The sequence below is a fragment of the Homalodisca vitripennis genome, unplaced genomic scaffold (assembly GCF_021130785.1).
Source record: "Homalodisca vitripennis isolate AUS2020 unplaced genomic scaffold, UT_GWSS_2.1 ScUCBcl_657;HRSCAF=3141, whole genome shotgun sequence".
Lineage (NCBI taxonomy): Eukaryota > Metazoa > Arthropoda > Insecta > Hemiptera > Cicadellidae > Homalodisca > Homalodisca vitripennis.
This window is the reverse complement of record NW_025776792.1, coordinates 51,669-73,307: the sequence shown is the minus strand read 5'-3', so window position 1 is coordinate 73,307 and position 21,639 is coordinate 51,669. Positions and strand designations below refer to the sequence as shown.

The 21,639-nt window shown below is 43.0% G+C and overlaps 3 protein-coding genes across 3 annotated transcripts; 2 read left to right on the top strand and 1 right to left on the bottom strand.

The window, feature by feature from the left end:
* Positions 1 to 2,507: 2,507 nt before the first annotated feature.
* Positions 2,508 to 2,918, bottom strand: LOC124370912 (histone H3-like). Its single transcript, XM_046829216.1, has one exon. The coding sequence runs from the start codon at positions 2,916 to 2,918 to the stop codon at positions 2,508 to 2,510; it is 411 nt and encodes a 136-aa protein (XP_046685172.1).
* A 5,803-nt stretch (positions 2,919 to 8,721) lies between these two features.
* On the top strand, positions 8,722 to 8,955 carry LOC124370909 (histone H4-like). Its single transcript, XM_046829213.1, has one exon. The coding sequence runs from the start codon at positions 8,722 to 8,724 to the stop codon at positions 8,953 to 8,955; it is 234 nt and encodes a 77-aa protein (XP_046685169.1).
* An 837-nt stretch (positions 8,956 to 9,792) lies between these two features.
* On the top strand, positions 9,793 to 12,043 carry LOC124370908 (transcription elongation factor 1 homolog). The gene is made up of 4 exons (XM_046829211.1): positions 9,793 to 10,740; positions 10,868 to 10,987; positions 11,427 to 11,582; positions 11,906 to 12,043. The coding sequence occupies exons 2-3, from the start codon at positions 10,872 to 10,874 to the stop codon at positions 11,557 to 11,559; spliced, it is 249 nt and encodes an 82-aa protein (XP_046685167.1). The 5' UTR covers positions 9,793 to 10,740; positions 10,868 to 10,871; the 3' UTR covers positions 11,560 to 11,582; positions 11,906 to 12,043.
* The last annotated feature ends 9,596 nt before the right edge of the window (positions 12,044 to 21,639 follow it).

Genomic DNA, 21,639 nt, shown 5'->3' with positions numbered 1-21,639 from the left:
TGATTATTAATATATTGAATTTTGTTCTCGAGTTCAGTAATAAAATCACTTTCAGAGTGGCTGTGCAAACGATATAAACAAAAAAGTTTAAAATAAGCCCGCTCATAACTTATGTTTAGTAATAATACATAAGCTGTTATCATATTTATATCAATCTGATCAACAATAATACTATCACTAACATAACACATTACACCACCTGCTCTGTAGTTGTTATTACAATTAAAAAATATATTATAACCAGGTAGCTTATACAAACTCATTTCATCTTCATTTATCCAGATTTCGCTTAGCACTACAAAGTTTATTCTATTTTTAAGCTGGCTTATCTCAGCAAGAAAGCTATTGAAATTTGCTCTCATGCTCCTAATATTAGCGTATAATAGTGTAAAAAAATCATCATTAGTTTCAGAATAATAAAAAGAATTTAGATTATATTTATATATTTGTGAATTCATGAAAATTAATTAAAAACGACCCTACAACATTTTATGTAAGAATTTATTTTGAGTATATATTATTTCCCTAAAAATACGAAAATTTAGAAAAAAAATAAATTTTTAATTTTTACAAATACTATTTTGTGGAGTATAAAGTATTTTTATTTAATGTTCTCGATGTCAGCCAAGGTACTTACTTTTTGAACTTTAGAGTCAGCATTTTCTTGATGAAAAATGTTCCGTCTCTGCATCACACAAACACGTAACCCACCTCCTGACACTTCTGTTTGAGCTTGGCAAGAAACTGCTTGTTCTCCGGAGCCAGATGATCATTCACATACACCTTGTTAGGAGGAAAAGCCTTGTTGATCTTGTCTGCTGTCAGGTGAGCGTTTCTACGTCGAGCTTCCCGGAACTTGGCGAGGAGATCTTCTTTTACAGCTCTGTCGTGGAACTTCACCACCACAGCGGGTGCACGGGCCTTGCTGAAGGATGGGATCCTGTGAGCAGCTGCAATTTGAGCAGGTAGTATCTCCACTCCCAAAGCACTTCCCAGGTCCTTCACTATGTCGTTCACATGTTCATTCGGTGTGGTCGGAATGCCCGCTGATCGCAATGTTATTTTTGCGGCTGTACTGCTCCAAGTTCCTCATTCTCTCTTGCAGATCTACAACTTCTTTCTTCAGTGTTACATTTTGCTGACGTAAACCCTCGTTCTCTTTCTTGATCAAAGCCAGCTCCTTCCTGATCTCGTCCATCAACTTATTGGAAGCATCAACCTTGTCTGACAAAAACTGCATTGATATTGTCATCTCACCCATTTCATTTCTAACAGATTTAAACTCGTTAAACATGTCCTTCTTAAACTCCTCTAAAACACGGAGAAGGAAGTCCTGCGTTAGGGCTGTGCTCGTGGATGAGGATGATTTGTTACTGGAGGTCTTCTGACGACAGTCTGAACACTTCCAGTTCTTCACAGACCTTGTTGTTACTCCATCACTCTCGGTCTTAACACAAGCACCGTGGAAGAAACGATTACACCCTCCGGTACACTTAATATCACTACCCTCATTAATTGGGGCACTACAAACGCCACAGGTAGACATTTAGAAAAGAAAATGTAAAAGAAAATGTCCTGAGCTGGACTGATGTCATGGTGAGTGAGTGAGTGAGTGTGTGTGTGTGTGTGTGTGTGTGTGTGTGTGTGTGTGTGTGTGTGTGTGTGTGTGGTGTGTGTGTGTGTGTGTGTGTGTTGTGTGTGTGTGTGTGTGTGTGTGTGTAACAATCCACTGAAACAATTGAATGTTTTTTTTCTACTTTTTTAATTGCCATTGGAAATTGTTACAGAATAATACGTGACTATTGAATTTCGTAAATTGTGCGATTCAAGCGTGAACTTATATTTCATTCTAAAAAGTAAAAGTGGATTTAAACAACAATTACAGTAACCTTATGGAATCAATCTTTCATAGAGTTAATAGCTTTATTTGTATTATCACCTAGATAAAAAAGAGGGAAATTTCTCAGTTATCTGGTAGGTAGCAAGAGAAAGGAGACTTAGTGACTTGTTATGTAAAAATATAATTTGACATACAGATAATTGATGTTATATTAGATAATAGTATTATGGGATTAATGGAATGAACCCGTTGTACAGTTACTGTTACTTCTCGAATATAGTGTCTGTTTGTAACGATAAAAAAACACACACACGCGCACGCACGCACGAACGCACGCACGCACGCACACACACACACACACACACACGAAAAAAAATAAATATTGTTAATTTAAAAATTGTAAATTGATATGAGATATTATAACAGGGCACGTAAATTCGAATTATTTCATGTATTATGAATGGAGGGAGAGTGAATTTATACTTGTTTTAAAAACAAATAAGAAATGAATGAACAAGATCCGATAATAGAATGTAGGATATGTATTATAGATAAACAGAGTGTTTGGCAGCAGATGACATGTATAACGAATTGAATAAATGTTGTGGCCTTTAGAAAGGCCGTTTGTCGTAGCCACCGGCAGGCAGCGGCAGTGCACGCTTGTGACTTAGGCTCGTTCTCCGCGGATGCGGCGCGCCAGCTGGATGTCCTTGGGCATGATGGTGACTCTCTTGGCGTGGATGGCGCACAAGTTGGTGTCTTCGAAGAGTCCTGCCAGGTAAGCCTCGCTGGCCTCCTGCAGTGCCATGACGGCGGAGCTCTGGAAACGCAGGTCGGTCTTAAAGTCCTGGGCGATCTCGCGGACGAGACGCTGGAACGGCAACTTGCGGATCAGCAGTTCGGTGCTCTTCTGGTAACGCCTGATCTCACGCAGGGCGACGGTGCCGGGCCTGTAACGGTGAGGCTTCTTGACGCCTCCTGTGGCCGGCGCGCTCTTACGAGCGGCCTTGGTGGCGAACTGCTTCCTGGGCGCCTTGCCTCCGGTGGACTTACGAGCGGTCTGCTTGGTACGTCCCATAACGTCAGCTTGTCTAGCTAAATGAGTGTTTTCGGCAGGCAGGCAGGTTGTGACTGTGGGGGGGGGGGGTGGATCCCCCACTTCTGTTAAGGCGTCTGCCGGTAGGCACTTGCCTTATGTCAGTACGGGTCAGAGCCCTAGTAGCTGGTGATACCTGTCAGTTCAGTAGAGTAGTAGTGTAGTTAGTGTAGTGAAGTTTAGTCATCCATTGGAGGACGTAGACGGGGGACCTCCTGGGCCCGTAGTAGTCGGATGTGCTCCCAGGCCGAGGACTCCGCAGCTTCTTATCTTGTTAGGCCTGTTGCAGCTTGTTAGGCCATCCACAAAGATCCTGATGGTAGGGATGTTGGATGATGCTCTGACGACGGAATTCCTGATGAACCAGGGCGACTCAGTGGCTCTCCGAAGACAGTTGCTCTGGACTGCGAGCAGCTGTTTTCTGGCAGTCTTGCAGGTGAGATGGTACCATGCAGGAGCCGCGTAGGTGATCACCGGTCGCACCAGGACCGTGTAGAGCAGGACCTTTGTCTTGATCGGAAGCTTCTTGGAGTAGAGCAGGGGGCCGATGCTGGCAAAGCCCTTCCTCGCTAGGCTGCAAAATCTTGTCACGTGGGGAGTCAGTGTAAGTCTTCTGTCCAGGAGTACCCCCAGATACTTGACAGTTGTCCTCCAAAGGATGTTGTCACCGTTGAGAGACAGATGTCGGCTGTCCGCTTGCCTCGGACTTCTAGTGAAGTTGGTGGCCTCACACTTGTCAGCGTTGACTTTTATCCTCCATCTCTGCAGCCAGTGCTCCAGTAGATTCAGCTGCCGCTGCATGTAGACACCGGCCATCCTTAGGTTGTCGGAGGTGGCCGTGAGGAGAGCGTCATCAGCGTAGAGCGACAGCTGGACTCTCGGAACTACAGGAAAGTCGTTTGTGTACCACAGGTACAGGATCGGGCCGAGCACTGATCCCTGTGGCACACCAGAGGAGACTGGTCGTGAAGTGGACTTGGAGCTGGCAACGATGATGGAGAAGGTCCGATTCTGGAGATAGCTGCGGATCAGCCTGAAAATTCTGACGGGCAGCGGGGAGTTAGTCAGTTTGTAGAGTAGCCCCTCGTGGCAAACTCTGTCGAAGGCCTTGCTGACATCTATCAGGACCGAAGTGGAGTGGTGCTTCTTCTCCGCCGTGCTGGTGAGCAGGTTGAGCACTCTGCGGAGTTGAAGAGTGGTGGAGTGTCCACTCCTAAATCCATATTGTTCGGTCCTGATAGAGGTGAAGAATTCCTCAGGAAATCTCGCCAGGATGATCCGCTCGAGGATCTTGGAGAGCACAGGCAGCAGTGATATCGGCCTGTGGTTCTCTGGGAAGAGCGGATCCTTTCCAGGCTTGGGTATCATAATCACCTTTGCATCCTTCCAGGTGGTCGGGAAGTGCGCAAGTCGTAGACAGGAGTTTAGGATGCAGGTGATCGTGACGACCACCCAAGCCGGCAGTTTCTGGAGTGCAGGAGTTCCAAAGGAGTCCGGGCCAGGAGCTTTCTTCGGGCGGAGGCGACGAAGATGCTCTTGTACCTCGAGTGTTGTCACGGGGGGCAGTGGGTCGTCTTCGTCTGGTGAGTAGTCATCCAGGAAGTTCGCAACCATCTCGCAGGTGTCCCTGTCGTAGACATCCGGGTGCGGGGAGAACAGTTCTCCCCAGTTTTCGGCACGAGAAAAATATTTACTATAGTATACGGGCCGGCATGAGCTCAGAACGAGTCTGATTGGTCGCCGCGCTATCGGCCAATCACAGAGCAGCCAGAGTTGACAACACTACAGACGACCGGCTGTACAATCATCTCGGGAAGCCACGCTAATTGTTTTCCTGTCAATTTAGCCATCTTGTTTTTTCTTTGTGCTCTCAAGTGAACGTTGTTTTAAAATTTGTGTGCGTCTTTTAAGTGTTTATGTAAACTGTGATTGTGCTCTGTGAGTATTATGTGACTGTTTAGACTATATTATATGTGAAATTTTATATTTTAAGCTCTATAGACTATTATTTTAGTTTAAGAACTGTGGCCTTTGTTAACGGCAGAATTATGGCGGGAACCGCCCCGCCGTCCTCTCCCCCCTCGCTATCACCGCTCCGGCCACCTAAACGTATGAGGCCTACTACTTTTACTTTCCCCGCGGTTTCTATGTCTGAGAGCGGTATGTCCCACGCATCTTCGGCCTCAGATATGGAGATCCCACCCGTAAAATTGCCCCACATTCCCCCTATATACATAGACTTTACTCCAAGTTGGTATACCCACGCGGCTGCCATATACCAACTTGTAAACGGTGTTCTAAACGCCCGTAGTGCAAAGGGCGAGATAATAGTGAAAACCACTACTATCGACAATTTCCGTGCTATACAAAAATACTTACTTGAAAATAGCGTACACTTTTTCACGCGGTCCCTACCTGGCACTCGCCCCCTGAAAGTGGTAATAACAGGCCTACCACCATTTACAACACCGGAGTGCATCGCCGATGCTCTGGTTGAAAAGAATTTAGCCGTGGGTGACGTTTTTAAGCTAAGAACTAGCAGAGGCGAAACTAGGCTGTGGGCAGTCACACTCCAGCCAGACAGTGACCGTGACACTGGAACCTCAAATAGCCCGGCGGCTATTACAAATTATTGTCACTACTTTAAGTAAAAATCTAAGTAAAGCCTTACAGGAAACCACCCGGGCCGATACATGTCACCGCTGCCAGCGTTTCGGCTACGCAGTGACAACTACGGCAGGGAGCAACGCTGCATGCGATGCGGCGAGCCACACAAGGCGACCGCATGCCAAAAACCGGTTGGTGAAAAGGGGACTTGTTGCAATTGTGGCAAGTCTCTCAACGCAAACCACAAAGGTTGTGAGGCATTTAAACGAATAACAGCCAAAAATAGCCTGAAAATGAGTCAAACATACAACGGCTCATCCGAGGCCGTTCTAAAGCCAGCCAACCAGGCCACAACCGCCTAGTCCTGGGCAGACGTCGCAAGGGACGGAGCCGAAGTGACGAGAGATGACGACTTCAACCAGTCCGGACCGGTGAACGCTCCACAGCCGACCCTGCCAGCTCGCGAGCCCGACATCAGGAAGCGGCTCCCGCCCGTCTCCACTTTTAAGCCCAGGCAAAAAGGCCAATTTCAAGGCCACTTCTCAATCGGCCCCACCAAGGACGCCTCGCTGTCCCAGATCCCCAACTCCCAAATGTGAACGCCTTGCTGCTCAAGGTTCTCCACCAGCTATCTGCAGTGTTGCAGATGCTACAATCCCTGGTGGGCATGCTGACCTCCCAGGCCGACTTCTACAACGTAGTATCCCATGGTTAGGACGCCTAGGATTGTCTTCTGGAACTGCAACGGCCTCCAAGGAAAGCGACAGGAGCTTCTGCATTTCCTAGGCGTATACGACACTGAATTGTGTTGCCAACAACTGCGTAGGCCTCCAACTAATAAACTTCCTGGACATTCGCCCCCACGTCTCCCTGACTGCACCGGTGGAAGGCACTCATTTCCCCAGCCGTCAACAACATCGCCCCGATATACTGGACTTTGCACTTCACTGCAATCTTCCCGCCCCACTCGACGTCTCTGCTGTGCAGGATCTGTCATCTGACCACCTCCCGATTACGATACATATAAACGAATACTTTGACCGACTTCTACCCCCAAGGAAGAGACGTGGACTGGACCAGATACTACAATTATCTGGCCGACAGACCACTCTCTCCCGGCCTCCCACAACTGATATTGAACTAGACGCTGGCGTCTCATGTCTACACACCTGCCTGCAAGAAGCCATTGATTGCTCTGCAAGACCAGCCACTGACCGGCCTGACTACCGCCACAACCTCCCGAGTCATCTCATGGTCGAGATCCGACTGAGACGACAACAGACAGAAATGGCAGTGGACAAGGTTCACTGACGACAGGGCAGCCTTTAATCGCCAATCGCAGAGGGTTTCCATCTTGCTGCGACAACATGAAGAGAGCCGTTGGAGGGAGTTTGGAGGCTCAGTTCTCTCCCAACCATGACATTGACGACCCAGAACACTCTAGTACAGTTGAGGGCTTCCTGGAAGCCACCGACCAAGACGACCTGCTAGAACCGGACGAACTGCCCACCATCTCGGAGGCTGAAGTCTCCGGCTCCCTCGCTAGACTTCGCCCGAAGAAGGCCCCGGGAGCAGACCGACTGAACACCCCAGCCCTCAGAAGACTACCAGAATGGGTCGTGAAATGGATAACCTCCCTCTTCAACTCCTGCCTCCGACTAAAACACTTTCCCAAACCCTGGAAGCAAGCAAAGCTTATCCTACTCCCGAAGCCTCTTAAAAACCTCACCCTACCCGACAGCTACCGCCCAATCTCCCTCCTACCTTCTTTGTTTAAAATCCTAGAGCGACTCATTCTGGCCCGTTTCTCCGAGGACATCCACACGGAAATCCGCATCGAGCAATACGGCTTCCGTCAGGGTCACTCCACCACCCTCCAACTGACTAGAGTTTTCTCGGACCTCACTGACTCCCGTAACCAGGGGCTAGTCACCACCGCAGTTTCCCTGGATGTCAGCAAGGCCTTTGACCGCATCTGGCATCAAGGGCTCCTGTACAAGTTTGCCCACAGTCCACTTCCTCACCGTATGTTTCGACTCCTCCAGTCTTACCTAGCAGACAGAACATTCTCCGTCTCAGTGGAACAGGCCGCGTCGTCCTCTCGGCCCATCACCGCGGGCGTGCCACAGGCATCTGTACTGGGCCCAGTGCTTTACCCGTGGTACACAAATGATATCCCAGTCATTCCCAGGATGTCTCTCGCCCTCTACGCTGACGATGCACTGTTCTACAGTAAGTCGGCCATCATCCGCCAATCATGTGTCTATATGAGAAGACAAATGGAGCATCTGGACCTCGGCTGAGGAAGTGGAAGGTCAGGATCAACACACAGAAGAACGAGGCTATCTCCTTCACTAAACACCCGCAGTATCCGACACAGCGAGAGAGGGTTCACTTGCAGAGGGACCAACTGAGGTGGACCAAGTCCATCAAATACTTGGGAGTCGTGCTCAAAAGTACTCTTATGACTGGACTTGCCGCCAAAGGGAGGATCCGCCTTGGAATGGCCGCACGTCAAGGGCTGTCGGCCCTACTGAGACCTCACTCCGGACTACCTACCAACACGAACCTGCTGCTTTACAACACGATAGTCCGCCCTATCGTAACATACGCGGCTCAGCCTGGTATCTACACACCTCCAAGACGTCTAGGAAGGCACTAGAAGACTTCCAGAACAGGACACTCTGCCAACTGACGAACACACCATGGTTCGTCAGGAACACGGTCGTTCTACGGTCTGCAGGACTACCCAGCCTTCATGAATTTATCACAGGCCAGGCGAGAGCCATGTATGCAGCAGCAGCTGAATCACCGTGGGATCACATCCGTGAGTGGGCAACCAGGGAAGCCGCCCATCCGTGGAAAATCCCACAACTGAAGGTAATACTAAACAACCCACCCTAGAAGAATGAATGAACAACAACAAAAACCAACGACTCTCTACGTCACTACTGAACCAACTAGTCTACTCTTAAGCGACCGAAATTAAAACCACACAACTAACAATTCCCCACGACCTAACGCAACAATATCCCCACTTGGGGCTAGACATACAAATGACCAGTAGCCATTCTGCTTGTTGCAGAGACGCTACCTCAGAAAGGACAAGAGCCCGGCCTACCCGCTGCTTGCCTGCCTGCCTACAATCATCTGTTTTTAAAGCCACTGCGACAGCAACATGACCGGTCGAGGCAAAAGTGGTAAGGGGCTGGGAAAGGGAGGCGCCAAGCGTCACAGGAAGGTGCTTCGTGACAACACCCAGGGCATCACCAAGCCCGTAATCCGTCGTCTGGCTCGCCGCGGCGGTGTCAAGCGTATCACAGGCCTCATCTACGAGGAGACCCGCGGAGTGCTCAAGGTGTTTCTGGAGAACGTGATCCGTGACGCCGTCACATACACCGAGCACGACTAGAGGAAGACAGTCACCGCCATGAACGTCGTGTACGCGCTCAAACGCCAGGGCCGCACACTGTACGGTTTCGGAAGTTAAGCTGCCGCCTGCCCGCAATACGGACGCGCCCCACAAAAGGCCTTTTTAAAGGCCACCAAAAAATCTCTCGTTTTTTACGTTTCTCTTCAGCTATGACAGTGGTATCACCGCTGTATATTATCCGTTTTGTGGAGTTTTACAAGTGACTATATTATGTTATTTTAGTGTTATAAATTTCTTTGCCTTTTTTCTTTCAATTGTTTTTGTTATTTTACTCTTATATTAGACCTACTAATAATTCAGATACACGATTTCTTTATGTTTTATATGTTTAAAAAAAATCTTTTGCTTATTTCAATTTTTAAGGCCAGATCAAAACAACACCAAATATTGAATTGGTTTTTTATTTATCCGCAACAAACTTAACCACGTGTGAAAACTCCTAGTAAACTGTTATTTAAAGGCTGCAATAAAACCGTCAATCTTTAATTTTTAGTGGTAAAACACTATTTCAGTACCAAATAGCACGGTGTGTCGGAAACCATAATGCGAGATGTTTTTCGAGAGTAATTTCAAGCAATTAGATATACTATATTAATTAAAAGGTCTCTTAAAATTGTATTTATTTCCGTCCCAAAACGGACGTAAAATGGTAATACAAGTTGTAGTGGTCTATTTCGAAATTTTGCACTTTTAAACCTTTGCAGGCCTTTCTTCTGAGCCCGATAGCCGGAAAACCGTTCCCCAAATCGGGAATTGGCTGAGCGTTAGCGAAGTGTCAATACTAGATAGATACAGAATGATTTTTGAATGACTTACTTAAATTATACAAAGTAAGGCCCACTTCCTGGTACACTAGACACTTGAAATTTTGCACAACTCTAGATTAGTTCGTGTAACGACTAGAAACCGCCTAAAACCTGGCGATTTCTTCATTTAATATAATCTAAAATATTCAAAATGGCTGACCAGTGCAGCTTTTTCTCCTAAGCTCTGTAACGCTTAAACAAGAGGTCGGACCTCAAAACCAACCGCAGAATCGAAAGACAGAATTTAATTTTCTACAAGTAAGTACCAGTCACTTTTTTTCGTATCTCTTGCGGTTACGTCCCAAAACGGCTTCAAAGTAAAAAGTGTTCGTTAAGTCTGGAAAATCGAGAAAGTTAACTCCCTGGCATAAACTAATCTTGGACCTAACTTATCACCAAATTATTCTTCAAGCCGATTTTTGGTAACTCGTCACTTAAGGGGCCTGGAGGCATCGTAGCATAGACGTTAAAAAGTAGCAAATTCTTAAAAGAGCTAAACGGCGCAGTCTTTTCTCCCAAGCTCAAACATTTATATAATATTGATTAAAAAAAAATCAGAGGAAAATTAAAATATAAGCGCTGAACTCATCACTTCAAATTGCAGCCCGTTCTTTGTGATGGTGGTGGGGGAACCTACCTCTTGCCATCCCCACTACTGTGACCGGGGATGACCGCATGCTACCTGAGGCGGTTGGACACAGACCCCGTCAGTTGCCCGTTTGTCAGTATCCAGGTGACAGTGTTTGAGTAGCGTTCTTGTTTTCAAGAAAGTATACACTTTAAAGATATCTTGTTATTTGAAGACTGTAGTTTACACAGTGTTTTTATAAAATTATAAGGCAGTGTTAATATCCAGAGGAATTTAGAGACTCGTTGTGACTTTGAGGGAAAAACTTCCATACCCGCTGACCTGTAGGATCATAGAACTTTTTCTAGTTCTGAACATCTTCAACAAATAGTAAGTACTATTTACTTTACTTTTCTGAGTTTTAATTGCCAAGACAAACATTGCATCAGTATTTTATGTGAAGTTTGACTTAAAAAGCCATATTTACAAGATCACTAATTTTAAAGTATTTTTACAGAATCATGGGCCGACGCAAGAGTAACAGAAAGCCTCCTCCAAAAAGAAAGGCGGTTGAGCCCTTGCTATTGGAGTTCAACTGCCCATTCTGCAATCACGAGGGATCGTGTGATGTGACGATGTAAGTGTTGCCATTAGTTTGTTGCTCTATATGATATTGTACTCTAGTTAGTATTTGGCGCGTGCAAGATATTTAAAGTATATACGATCTTTTTCCAATATTTTGCATGTAACTGAACATGTGGCCGGCATTTCTCAAACAAACATACATAGAAATCCAGTGAATCACATTATTAGTTATGTCACCATAAAGCAAAATTAAGCGTACTAGATTATTTATATAGAAACAATAAAAATAGATGTCAATAACTTTCTCTAATTATCATTTCTATTTTATTAGAAAAAAGACGACCAGTTCCAAAACGCAATGGATTCTCGTTTGCCTAAAATAAAACGTATTTGTTTGTTCACAACAAAGGCTTTCTGGATTTTAGCTTAGCACGCCTGTGGTGAATATGTTCCTTGTCAATGTATGTAACTTACGTGCTGTCCGTTCTTAGGGATAGAGGACGTAGATCTGCGAAGATAGCGTGTCGAGTTTGTTTCGAGGACTTCCAGACAACCATCCACTTCTTGACAGAGCCTATTGATGTCTACAATGATTGGATAGACGCGCGTGAGACTGCCAACTGAATCCCCACTGCGTATGCATTGCGGTAAGAGACCTAAATTAAATTAGATATAGATAATATTACGGCAAATTATAATTTCTGTGAAATCAACCGTATATTTAGTTTGGTACCGTAAAAACAGAGAAATAGACTTTTACAGCTGAAAATGATATGCAGTTTAATTTAAAATGTTGAATTTGTGTATGCTTACACTATTATTTAAATATAGTATATGTAGTTAGAACTGTTTTGGGCCCAACTAAAACATAATATCTTACTAAAGTGCCGTAACGCACAATATAACAACATGCAACAGTTGTAAAACATGTAGATATAACGAGACTAACAGTTTTTGGGTTTTGTTTTAGGATCTGGTTGGTGACTGAAGAATGAAAATTATCAATAAGGGCAGTTTTGTATCTTTTTTATTAATAAAATATTGCATGTATTGTATAGTTATGGCTTGATATGGATAAAATTGTATTCACATTATTTATATTGCATAGAATAATTTGTAAATATATTTTATGTTATACGCATGTGTTTGTATGAAATTTTATTTTGTATCTACCTTATTCCGTTTGAATATTTGAAACATAAATTTACAACGATTTTCTTAATTGAGATATTGTAGAAGCTCCCTTATAAACCAATCCTTAAATGTAAGCATCCAGCAGAAACCATTGGAGAAGAAGCAGGAAATTCCCGTACAGGAGCAATATTTTCGGAATCCTACTAATTGTACAACTGTCTTCGCCGTGACACCCTGCCGGCTGGCAATAAGTCAATAATGTTTTTTCGGCTTATAATACAAGGGACGGCGCTAACTAGCGAGTCCAAGAACTGTCAAACAGTTGATCCTAAAGGGTATCCGTGCAGGAGGTGTCCATTGTCCACCCCAGACATTGCGGTACCACGGTCGACGCGACGGTCGCATGACTACCTGACGCCATCCACCTTAAATTTTGCTCTACATCTTTACCAAAGACATTTCGGTTTAGCGAAATACCACCTCTCTTGAATAACTTGTATTCACCACTGTTCAGTTTATAATAAGGTCCAGAAAAGTGGCATTAGCTGAATAATATGAGCGTATAATTTTTTAATGCAACGGCTATGTATTACATAAATGGTAAAATTCTATATCAAAACTTGAGCAATATAATTCAATATTAATATTTCAAAGAGTTAAAGGACTGTATCTAAAATAATAATTTTTGTCATATCTTACAAGGGTTAGAGTCTACTGTTTGTAATATTAATTGAAAAAAGCAATGTAAAAATCCACCGATACAATGTTTTAAAGTATATTTGTGTGGAATTAATTGTGACCTTTTAAGTGCTGAATATTAGGATATTTACAGTGTTTTTTAATATGAGTGTTAATTTTTATACCGAACTCTACGAACACAAAAGCAATAGGATAGATAATACCTTTATTATTTACAAAAATAGGACTTGAAAATATTGAATTGGTTTTTTATTTATCCGCAACAAACTTAACCACGTGTGAAAACTCCTAGTAAACTGTTATTTAAAGGCTGCAATAAAACCGTCAATCTTTAATTTTTAGTGGTAAAACACTATTTCAGTACCAAATAGCACGGTGAGTCGGAAACCATAATGCGAGATGTTTTTCGAGAGTAATTTCAAGCAATTAGATATACTATATTAATTAAAAGGTCTCTTAAAATTGTATTTATTTCCGTCCCAAAACGGACGTAAAATGGTAATACAAGTTGTAGTGGTCTATTTCGAAATTTTGCACTTTTAAACCTTTGCAGGCCTTTCTTCTGAGCCCGATAGCCGGAAAACCGTTCCCCAAATCGGGAATTGGCTGAGCGTTAGCGAAGTGTCAATACTAGATAGATACAGAATGTTTTTGAATGACTTACTTAAATTATACAAAGTAAGGCCCACTTCCTGGTACACTAGACACTTGAAATTTTGCACAACTCTAGATTAGTTCGTGTAACGACTAGAAACCGCCTAAAACCTGGCGATTTCTTCATTTAATATAATCTAAAATATTCAAAATGGCTGACCAGTGCAGCTTTTTCTCCTAAGCTCTGTAACGCTTAAACAAGAGGTCGGACCTCAAAACCAACCGCAGAATCGAAAGACAGAATTTAATTTTCTACAAGTAAGTACCAGTCACTTTTTTTCGTATCTCTTGCGGTTACGTCCCAAAACGGCTTCAAAGTAAAAAGTGTTCGTTAAGTCTGGAAAATCGAGAAAGTTAACTCCCTGGCATAAACTAATCTTGGACCTAACTTATCACCAAATTATTCTTCAAGCCGATTTTTGGTAACTCGTCACTTAAGGGGCCTGGAGGCATCGTAGCATAGACGTTAAAAAGTAGCAAATTCTTAAAAGAGCTAAACGGCGCAGTCTTTTCTCCCAAGCTCAAACATTTATATAATATTGATTAAAAAAAAATCAGAGGAAAATTAAAATATAAGCGCTGAACTCATCACTTCAAATTGCAGCCCGTTCTTTGTGATGGTGGTGGGGGAACCTACCTCTTGCCATCCCCACTACTGTGACCGGGGATGACCGCATGCTACCTGAGGCGGTTGGACACAGACCCCGTCAGTTGCCCGTTTGTCAGTATCCAGGTGACAGTGTTTGAGTAGCGTTCTTGTTTTCAAGAAAGTATACACTTTAAAGATATCTTGTTATTTGAAGACTGTAGTTTACACAGTGTTTTTATAAAATTATAAGGCAGTGTTAATATCCAGAGGAATTTAGAGACTCGTTGTGACTTTGAGGGAAAAACTTCCATACCCGCTGACCTGTAGGATCATAGAACTTTTTCTAGTTCTGAACATCTTCAACAAATAGTAAGTACTATTTACTTTACTTTTCTGAGTTTTAATTGCCAAGACAAACATTGCATCAGTATTTTATGTGAAGTTTGACTTAAAAAGCCATATTTACAAGATCACTAATTTTAAGGTATTTTTACAGAATCATGGGCCGACGCAAGAGTAACAGAAAGCCTCCTCCAAAAAGAAAGGCGGTTGAGTCCTTGCTAGTGGAGTTCAACTGCCCATTCTGCAATCACGAGGGATCTTGTGATGTGACGATGTAAGTGTTGCCATTAGTTTGTTGCTCTATATGATATTGTACTCTAGTTAGTATTTGGCGCGTGCAAGATATTTAAAGTATATACGATCTTTTTCCAATATTTTGCATGTAACTGAACATGTGGCCGGCATTTCTCAAACAAACATACATAGAAATCCAGTGAATCACATTATTAGTTATGTCACAATAAAGCAAAATTAGCGTACTAGATTATTTATATAGAAACAATAAAAATAGATGTCAGATTATATAATTATTACTTATTTTTACATTCCATGTAGATTTAAAGAAGAAAAGATTATTTTATTAACAAAGCGGTTGATATTTAAAAGCAATTTATTCTATTCTCGGTTGTGATTTCAGTAATATTAATATAGTGCTTACCCCATATAAAATGTTGTTACGTTTGACATAGAATTTTGATCCAATTCCACCCAATCTTTCAAGTGAACAATGTGCTGACTTGAGAGAAGTATCAATATTATTATAGATACTTTTGAATTTATATAAGGATCTGATATAATAAGAAATCCATATAAAGATAAGAATAAAATTAAAACAATAAGACCATTGCTAAACATTAAACAACAACGTACAAGTTTACAACGTTTACAAACAACTAGATATTGAAACTACTGTGAATGTCGTTTCTGTAGAAACTTTGTAAAAATGGAATTCATAGATTTATGAACCACATAGAATCTTTAATTTTATTAAATATACTTAATAATATCCTCTGTTAATAATTTCCGTCCTCTTCTCACTGATACTGTGTTGGAAGTTAGCCCACGACCACAGGTAGCGGAGGCTACTACCATTATCAACGTCCTGGTGACGTCAAAGGAGACGAGACGAGGACCAACTCGTAATTGAATATTTGTTTGAGTTCTAGAAGTGGAAAACGAAATTGTGTGTATCACAGGAGATTTGGAAACTAAACCGGTATACGAGTTTGTACCAAACCTTGTCAGTACGCCATCAAAGACTAGGGAAAAAGCCAGGGATCAGCGGGAAGTGATCTCGCACTAATGTAACTCCGACGTTTCATCATCAAGGCAGATTGGCAAGTGATCTCGCACTAATGTAATTCCGACGTTTCTTTGTCAAGGACAGATTAATGAACACCGTTTTCTTAGGGACACGAGCGCAAATGTACATTTATCCCAAATATCTGCTATAAAGGAGAAGGTTGAGGGAAAGCTGTGAGCGCTTTGCAGCGAATAACACATGCATTCCTTCTAGGGTTTGGTGACGTTGAGTATATATTTCCGACTCAGACTACCCTTTACGTGGAGTTTAATGATAGCTGCATTAGCTAAAACTCATTATTGATTTCTAAACTTCTGTTCCACTGATCACCTAGTGGATGCCCGATGACACTCTGAGGTTGACAAAACAACCTCGCTTCTTGCAAGTGGCATGAGATCTGTACTGCCTCAGCGGTAATAATAATTGACATATATGTAGAATAGTGGCTGGTACCCATACAGTAATTACGTATAGCTAAATATACAGTAAAATAATTAGTTTATAATAATTATGCTGTTCTACAGTCACGAATTACTACAATCTAAACTCAAGGAATAATTGTTTATCACCAATATTCAGACTACACATACAGCCATACATATAAGACAACATCTACGTGAATTTTATACTATGAAAATTGTGTTTTGATTTATCCATTTGAAGAATATTCCAGTCAAAACAACAGAGATTCAGCCGTTGTGTTGGGGTCATAGGCCGGATATGAAGAAGACTGAATATGAACTTTGCTAACTTTGTCCGTATCAACTTACTCACAATGCCCATGTACTAAAATAATTTTCAAAGAAATTAGGTATAAAAATTGTGTTTTCATGGTAATAAGGAATAATTATTATTTGTTAAGAAATAGACCATTCGTAAGGTTTAAGTTACAGTTATGTAAATTCTGAGGAAGAGAGCATATCTACATCCTTACACTAAGATAGTTAATAAATGAATTAATATTGATTTCCTTGTGGGAATAAGATCACAAATATATAAAAAACGATCTCCAAATGGGCGTAGCTTAATAAAAAAAATTAGTGTAAAATCTTTGTTTGGAAAATATAACAAGTTAGGACCCTGGAACCTCACACACTTATACACTACCGACACACATAACCAACATCTCTCTCTCTCTCTCTCTCTCTCTCTCTCTCTCTCTCTCTCTCTCTCTCTCTCTCTCTCTAGCATCACACTCACGCAAGTATTATCAGATTCTCGGGCGACTAGCATGGCATCGATCGAATCTTCCAATACCACAATAGCACTTCCTACCTCAACTCCTGCTCTCCTTTCAAAAAACCACCTCCCTCCGCATCCATTAATCTGTCCATCTTTCACATAAGGCTCCTGTACGAGCAACCCCTCAAGACCCTCCTGCTGGCTAACTCTCACCATTTCCTCCATAGTTATTCTTCCTCTTCCCACATTTATCTGTCCCAGTTTATATTCCATAGTCGATCTGTTCATTGTACCTCTTTACTGCTTTCTCATACGCTGGGCATCCTCTCCAGCTTGCAGGGTGTCTCGCGTCTAGCCTGCCTTCTCTGCTGCAATTTGCACACCTGGCCTCCTCCTTTTTTGTATTCTTACAGTCTTTGAAGACATGCTCCTTCGCGCAGTGCGAACAACTTGGCTTGTCATTTGTGCAAAACTTTGCCACATGTCCAAACCTTTGACACTTGTAGCACCGCGCTAAATCCACATAATCTTTAATCCTGCAGCTTTCCCACTCAATGTATACCCTACCCTTCCTCCTCAGCCAGTTCCTCACCCTCACTGAATATTCGGCTACCATATGGTTCCTCTTAACTTCGTTTCTCCTTTCAGTTTTTTCCTGGTATTTGTGCTTCACCGTGAATTCTGTGTTGAAGTCCTCTTCCTCAATCTCACTTCCCTGCATATTCCGCTTATAGATCTCTGCCTTAACTGCCTCATTACTTAATGCCGGATTAATATCGTAGACCATTACCATGGGATTCTTCTTTGTCGGCTTTTCTACTGTCATACCCGCACTTTTCAGCGCATCACTTTTCAGGAGGTTTTCCACCCCTTCCTCAGATTCTGACTCTATTATGACTCCGTTTCGGATCATTCTCAGTCTTCTAACCTTAAGCCCTATTTCTGAAGGCTTCACAAGCTCCTTCAACTTCCTTTTTATCTCCTCGCTTTCCTTATTTTCCTGCTTTACTACAACCAACTTTGGTACTGGCAGCACTGGGCCCTTCACCCCCGTGATCTTAGGCACTTCCTTTCTTCCAAGGGCCTGAGCAAAGGTAGCCTGATTCCTTGCTTCAGTCACTGAAGGTTGTCAGCTTATACTGTCGGCCGTCAGAGGGAATTGATGGTCATCTGAGAAAAATAGTGGAGATCATCCGGAAGAGCAGGGGAAAAGGAGTCGTCATCGGTGGGGACTTAAACGCAAGATCCAGGTTGTGGTGGAGTGACAGGACGGATAGGAGAGGGGAGAAAGTAGAGGAAATGGTGGAAGCCTGTGAGTTAGAGATAGTAAACCGGTGGAACCGTTGGACAACCTTCGAGAACACCCAAGGAGGATCTTCAAACATCGATGTTACTCTAGGAACAAGGGACGTAACGAGAAAAATTGTCAACTGGGAAGTTGTAGAAGAGTCACTGAGCGACCATCGACTTATAAAGTTTGAAGTGAAGGAAATGGAGGTAGGAAGAACTTACAGAAATGAGATGACTGAAGGATCGTGGAACCTAAGAGAGGTTGACTGGGTGAGATTTGATGGAGTTCTGGTTGAGGGGCTGCAGTGGGAAGGAAAAGAAGCAGAAATATGTGCACAGGAGCTTCAAGATATGATAAAAAGGGTGATGGAGAGGACGGTGCCCAAGTCGAGGAAAGGTCAAAAGAAGGTGCATTGGTGGACAGAAACAATAAGTGAGATGAGGCTAAGGATGAGAAGATATGGTAAAAGATGGAGAAGGACACGGACTCAGGAAGACAGAATAGCTTATGTCACAGCGAGGACAGCTTATGTATGGGAAATCAGGAAGGAAAAGAGGAATGCGTGGCAGAAGCTTCTGGATGAAGACGGTGAAAAGGACCCTTGGGGGAAGGCCTACAGGATCATTATGGAAAGATCAAAGAAGGAAACAACATTGGTCAGTATGAAGAAGGAGGATGGAAGTTTCACAACGACGATAGAGGAGACGCTGAGAGTAATACTGCAAGGTCTGTTGCCAGATGACAATCAGGATGAGGATACTAATGATCAAATAACTGTAAGAGCAGAAATGGAACTAGTTAGCGAGGGGTTGGAGGAACCAGAATTTTCAGAAGAGGAGTTGGATGCGGCAGTAAAGCAAATGAAGAACAGAAAGGCTCCTGGGCACGATGGTGTGAAGATAGAGGTAGTAAAGAGGATGTACGGAAGGATAAAAGGGCATCTGCTCATCCTATACAATAAGATGTTGGCAGAAGGAAGATTCCCATCAGTGTGGAAAAAAGGAGTGGTAAAAATATTCTTAAAAAATAAAGACAAGAATCCCAGTGAGGTGAAATCGTACAGACCAGTGACACTACTTTCAGTCTTGGGAAAGTTAGGCGAAAAGTTGATAGTAACAAGAATGAAAAGATGGCTCAGCGAAGAAGACTTGTTAAGTGATAGGCAGTTCGGATTTAGGGAGGGAAGAGGAACAGTGGATGCGTTGATGAAATTGAAGAGGGATGTGGAGGAGACCGTAGAGAAATACGTGCTGGCCGTCTCCCTGGACATAGCGGGTGCATTCGACTCGGCATGGTGGCCAGAAATCTTAAGGGTACTAAGGATGTGGAATTGTTCGAGGAGCTTGTATTGCCTAATTAGAGATTACTTCCAAGGTAGAGATGTGTTACTCAGGGTAGGAAATGGAGAAGCAGGGAAGAGGATGACTCGAGGGTGCCCACAGGGATCAGTTGTTGGACCACTCCTGTGGAATGTGATGTTCGACAGCCTACTGAGATTAGATCTAGGGGAAGGAGTAACAATCACTGCATATGCTGACGACGCACTGCTGATAGTCAGAGGACAGAGTACACAACAGTTGGCTGATAGAGGTAGTAGGGCCGTAGAAAAGGTAATAGAATGGGGACAACAAAGGAAGCTGAAGTTTTCAAAAGCAAAGACAGTGACAGTGATGTTGAAAGGAAAGTTGATAAGACCACCTAGGCTGTTAGTGGAAGGAGAATATGTACGTTGCAAGAAGGAAATGAAGTACTTAGGAGTGGTAGTAGGACAGAGGATGAGTTTTGAGAAACATGTGGAGGAGGTGTGCGAGAAAATGAAAGGGGTCTACGCCAAACTGGCAGGACAGGCAAGAGCCAATAGGGGTATGACAGGGAGGCACCTTATGATGCTATACAAAGGTTGCGTAGAGCCGGCGATGTTGTACGGTTGTGAGTTCTGTGGGGAAAATGCCCGAAAGATTGCACTGAAGAGGAAATTGCTGAGCATGCAAAGAAGAGTTCTACTGAAGGTAGCAAAGGCATACAACACGGTCTCACATGACGCAATCAGAGTGCTGGCAGGAGTAACACCGATTGACCTGCAAATAGAAGAGAAGGTGAAGAGGTGGGAGGATAAGGAAGAAGGAAGGGACGCCGCTGAGAGCAATGCAGCGAGACGAGAAGAGACTTTGGAAGAATGGCAGAGGCGTTGGCAGAATACCGAAAAAGGTAGGGAGACCTTCGAATACATGCCGGACATCAGAAGGAGACTGCAGCAGAAGTGGGACAGGGACCATTACCTGACACAGTTCGTCACTGGTTATGGAAATTTCAAGGCGAACCTCAAGAGGTTTAACCTGGTGGAGGAGGAGAGGTGTGAGTGCGGAGAGCTAGAGACCGCAAATCATGTGCTCATGGAGTGTGAACTGTTTGAGGAGGAAAGAAGAGACCTCAGGCAGGTGATGACATCGAAGCATCTAGAATGGAGAAGAGGCAACTTTGACTTCGATGAAGAGACTATTAAAGAGCTCAGAACCACGACAATAAGGATTGGGATAAAAAGAGAGGGAAACAGAGTTTGAAAGCTTGGAAGAGATAAATTAATATCCCGATGATTCTCATCGCACAGGGGCGGTGAGATGAGGGGAGACGTGCTGTTAGGCTAGACACAAGCAAGAGTGTCGAGAAGAGGATTAAGTGGCCGAAGCCCGAAGAGAAGAAAGAAGAGGAGAAGGCAAGAGGCCTGGCAAATAAGTCACAGACTTGTGTCAGGGGTGGAGGTGGGAACGAGGGGCTTCGGTCCCAGCACGTCTCTCTCTCTCTCTCTCTCTCTCTCTCTCTCTCTAAAGTAGTAAGAAAGTAGAATACAATCATATGAGAATATGTACAATATTCACGCAGTAAAAAGAAAATAACAGTATCGTGAAGATTAACAACGCATCATTTCAGGGCAATCATTCGTTGTAGTACACTGCCTACCTCACTAAAACGAATTATTAAAACGCACGTTTTTAAACTAATTTAAAGAACAAAAATGTAAATGCATCATTTAGCATGATATCTCAATAAATACTATCTTCAGCCTATAAAATGTTCAGGATATTTCATTTCTACATAGATAACATTAAGTCCTATGATGGTGCATGTTTAACTGAAGAATTTGGTTCAGTGTTATTTAAGCACTTAGTGGGCTGAAACAATTACGTTTATGCCAACTGAGAGGATGTTAAGTTCACTTTTCTGTATGATTTATGTGTATGACAGCATGACGATAATGAAATGAGCTATATGATTAAAATTTAGCAGGCAAATTTATCGAAGCTTATTATACAACACGTGGTGCAGCGTACTCGTACCTTGTATATATAAACCAACAATAAAAGAAATGGATATGGTCCATGTAAAAACACAAAAGTGGAACATGTAACTTTTCGGAATTTTTAGAAAGTTCACAAGTAACAATACTGGGCTAATCATAAGTAACCGTAATTGTCTACATCGATTGTAAATCTACTGATATAATATATACAA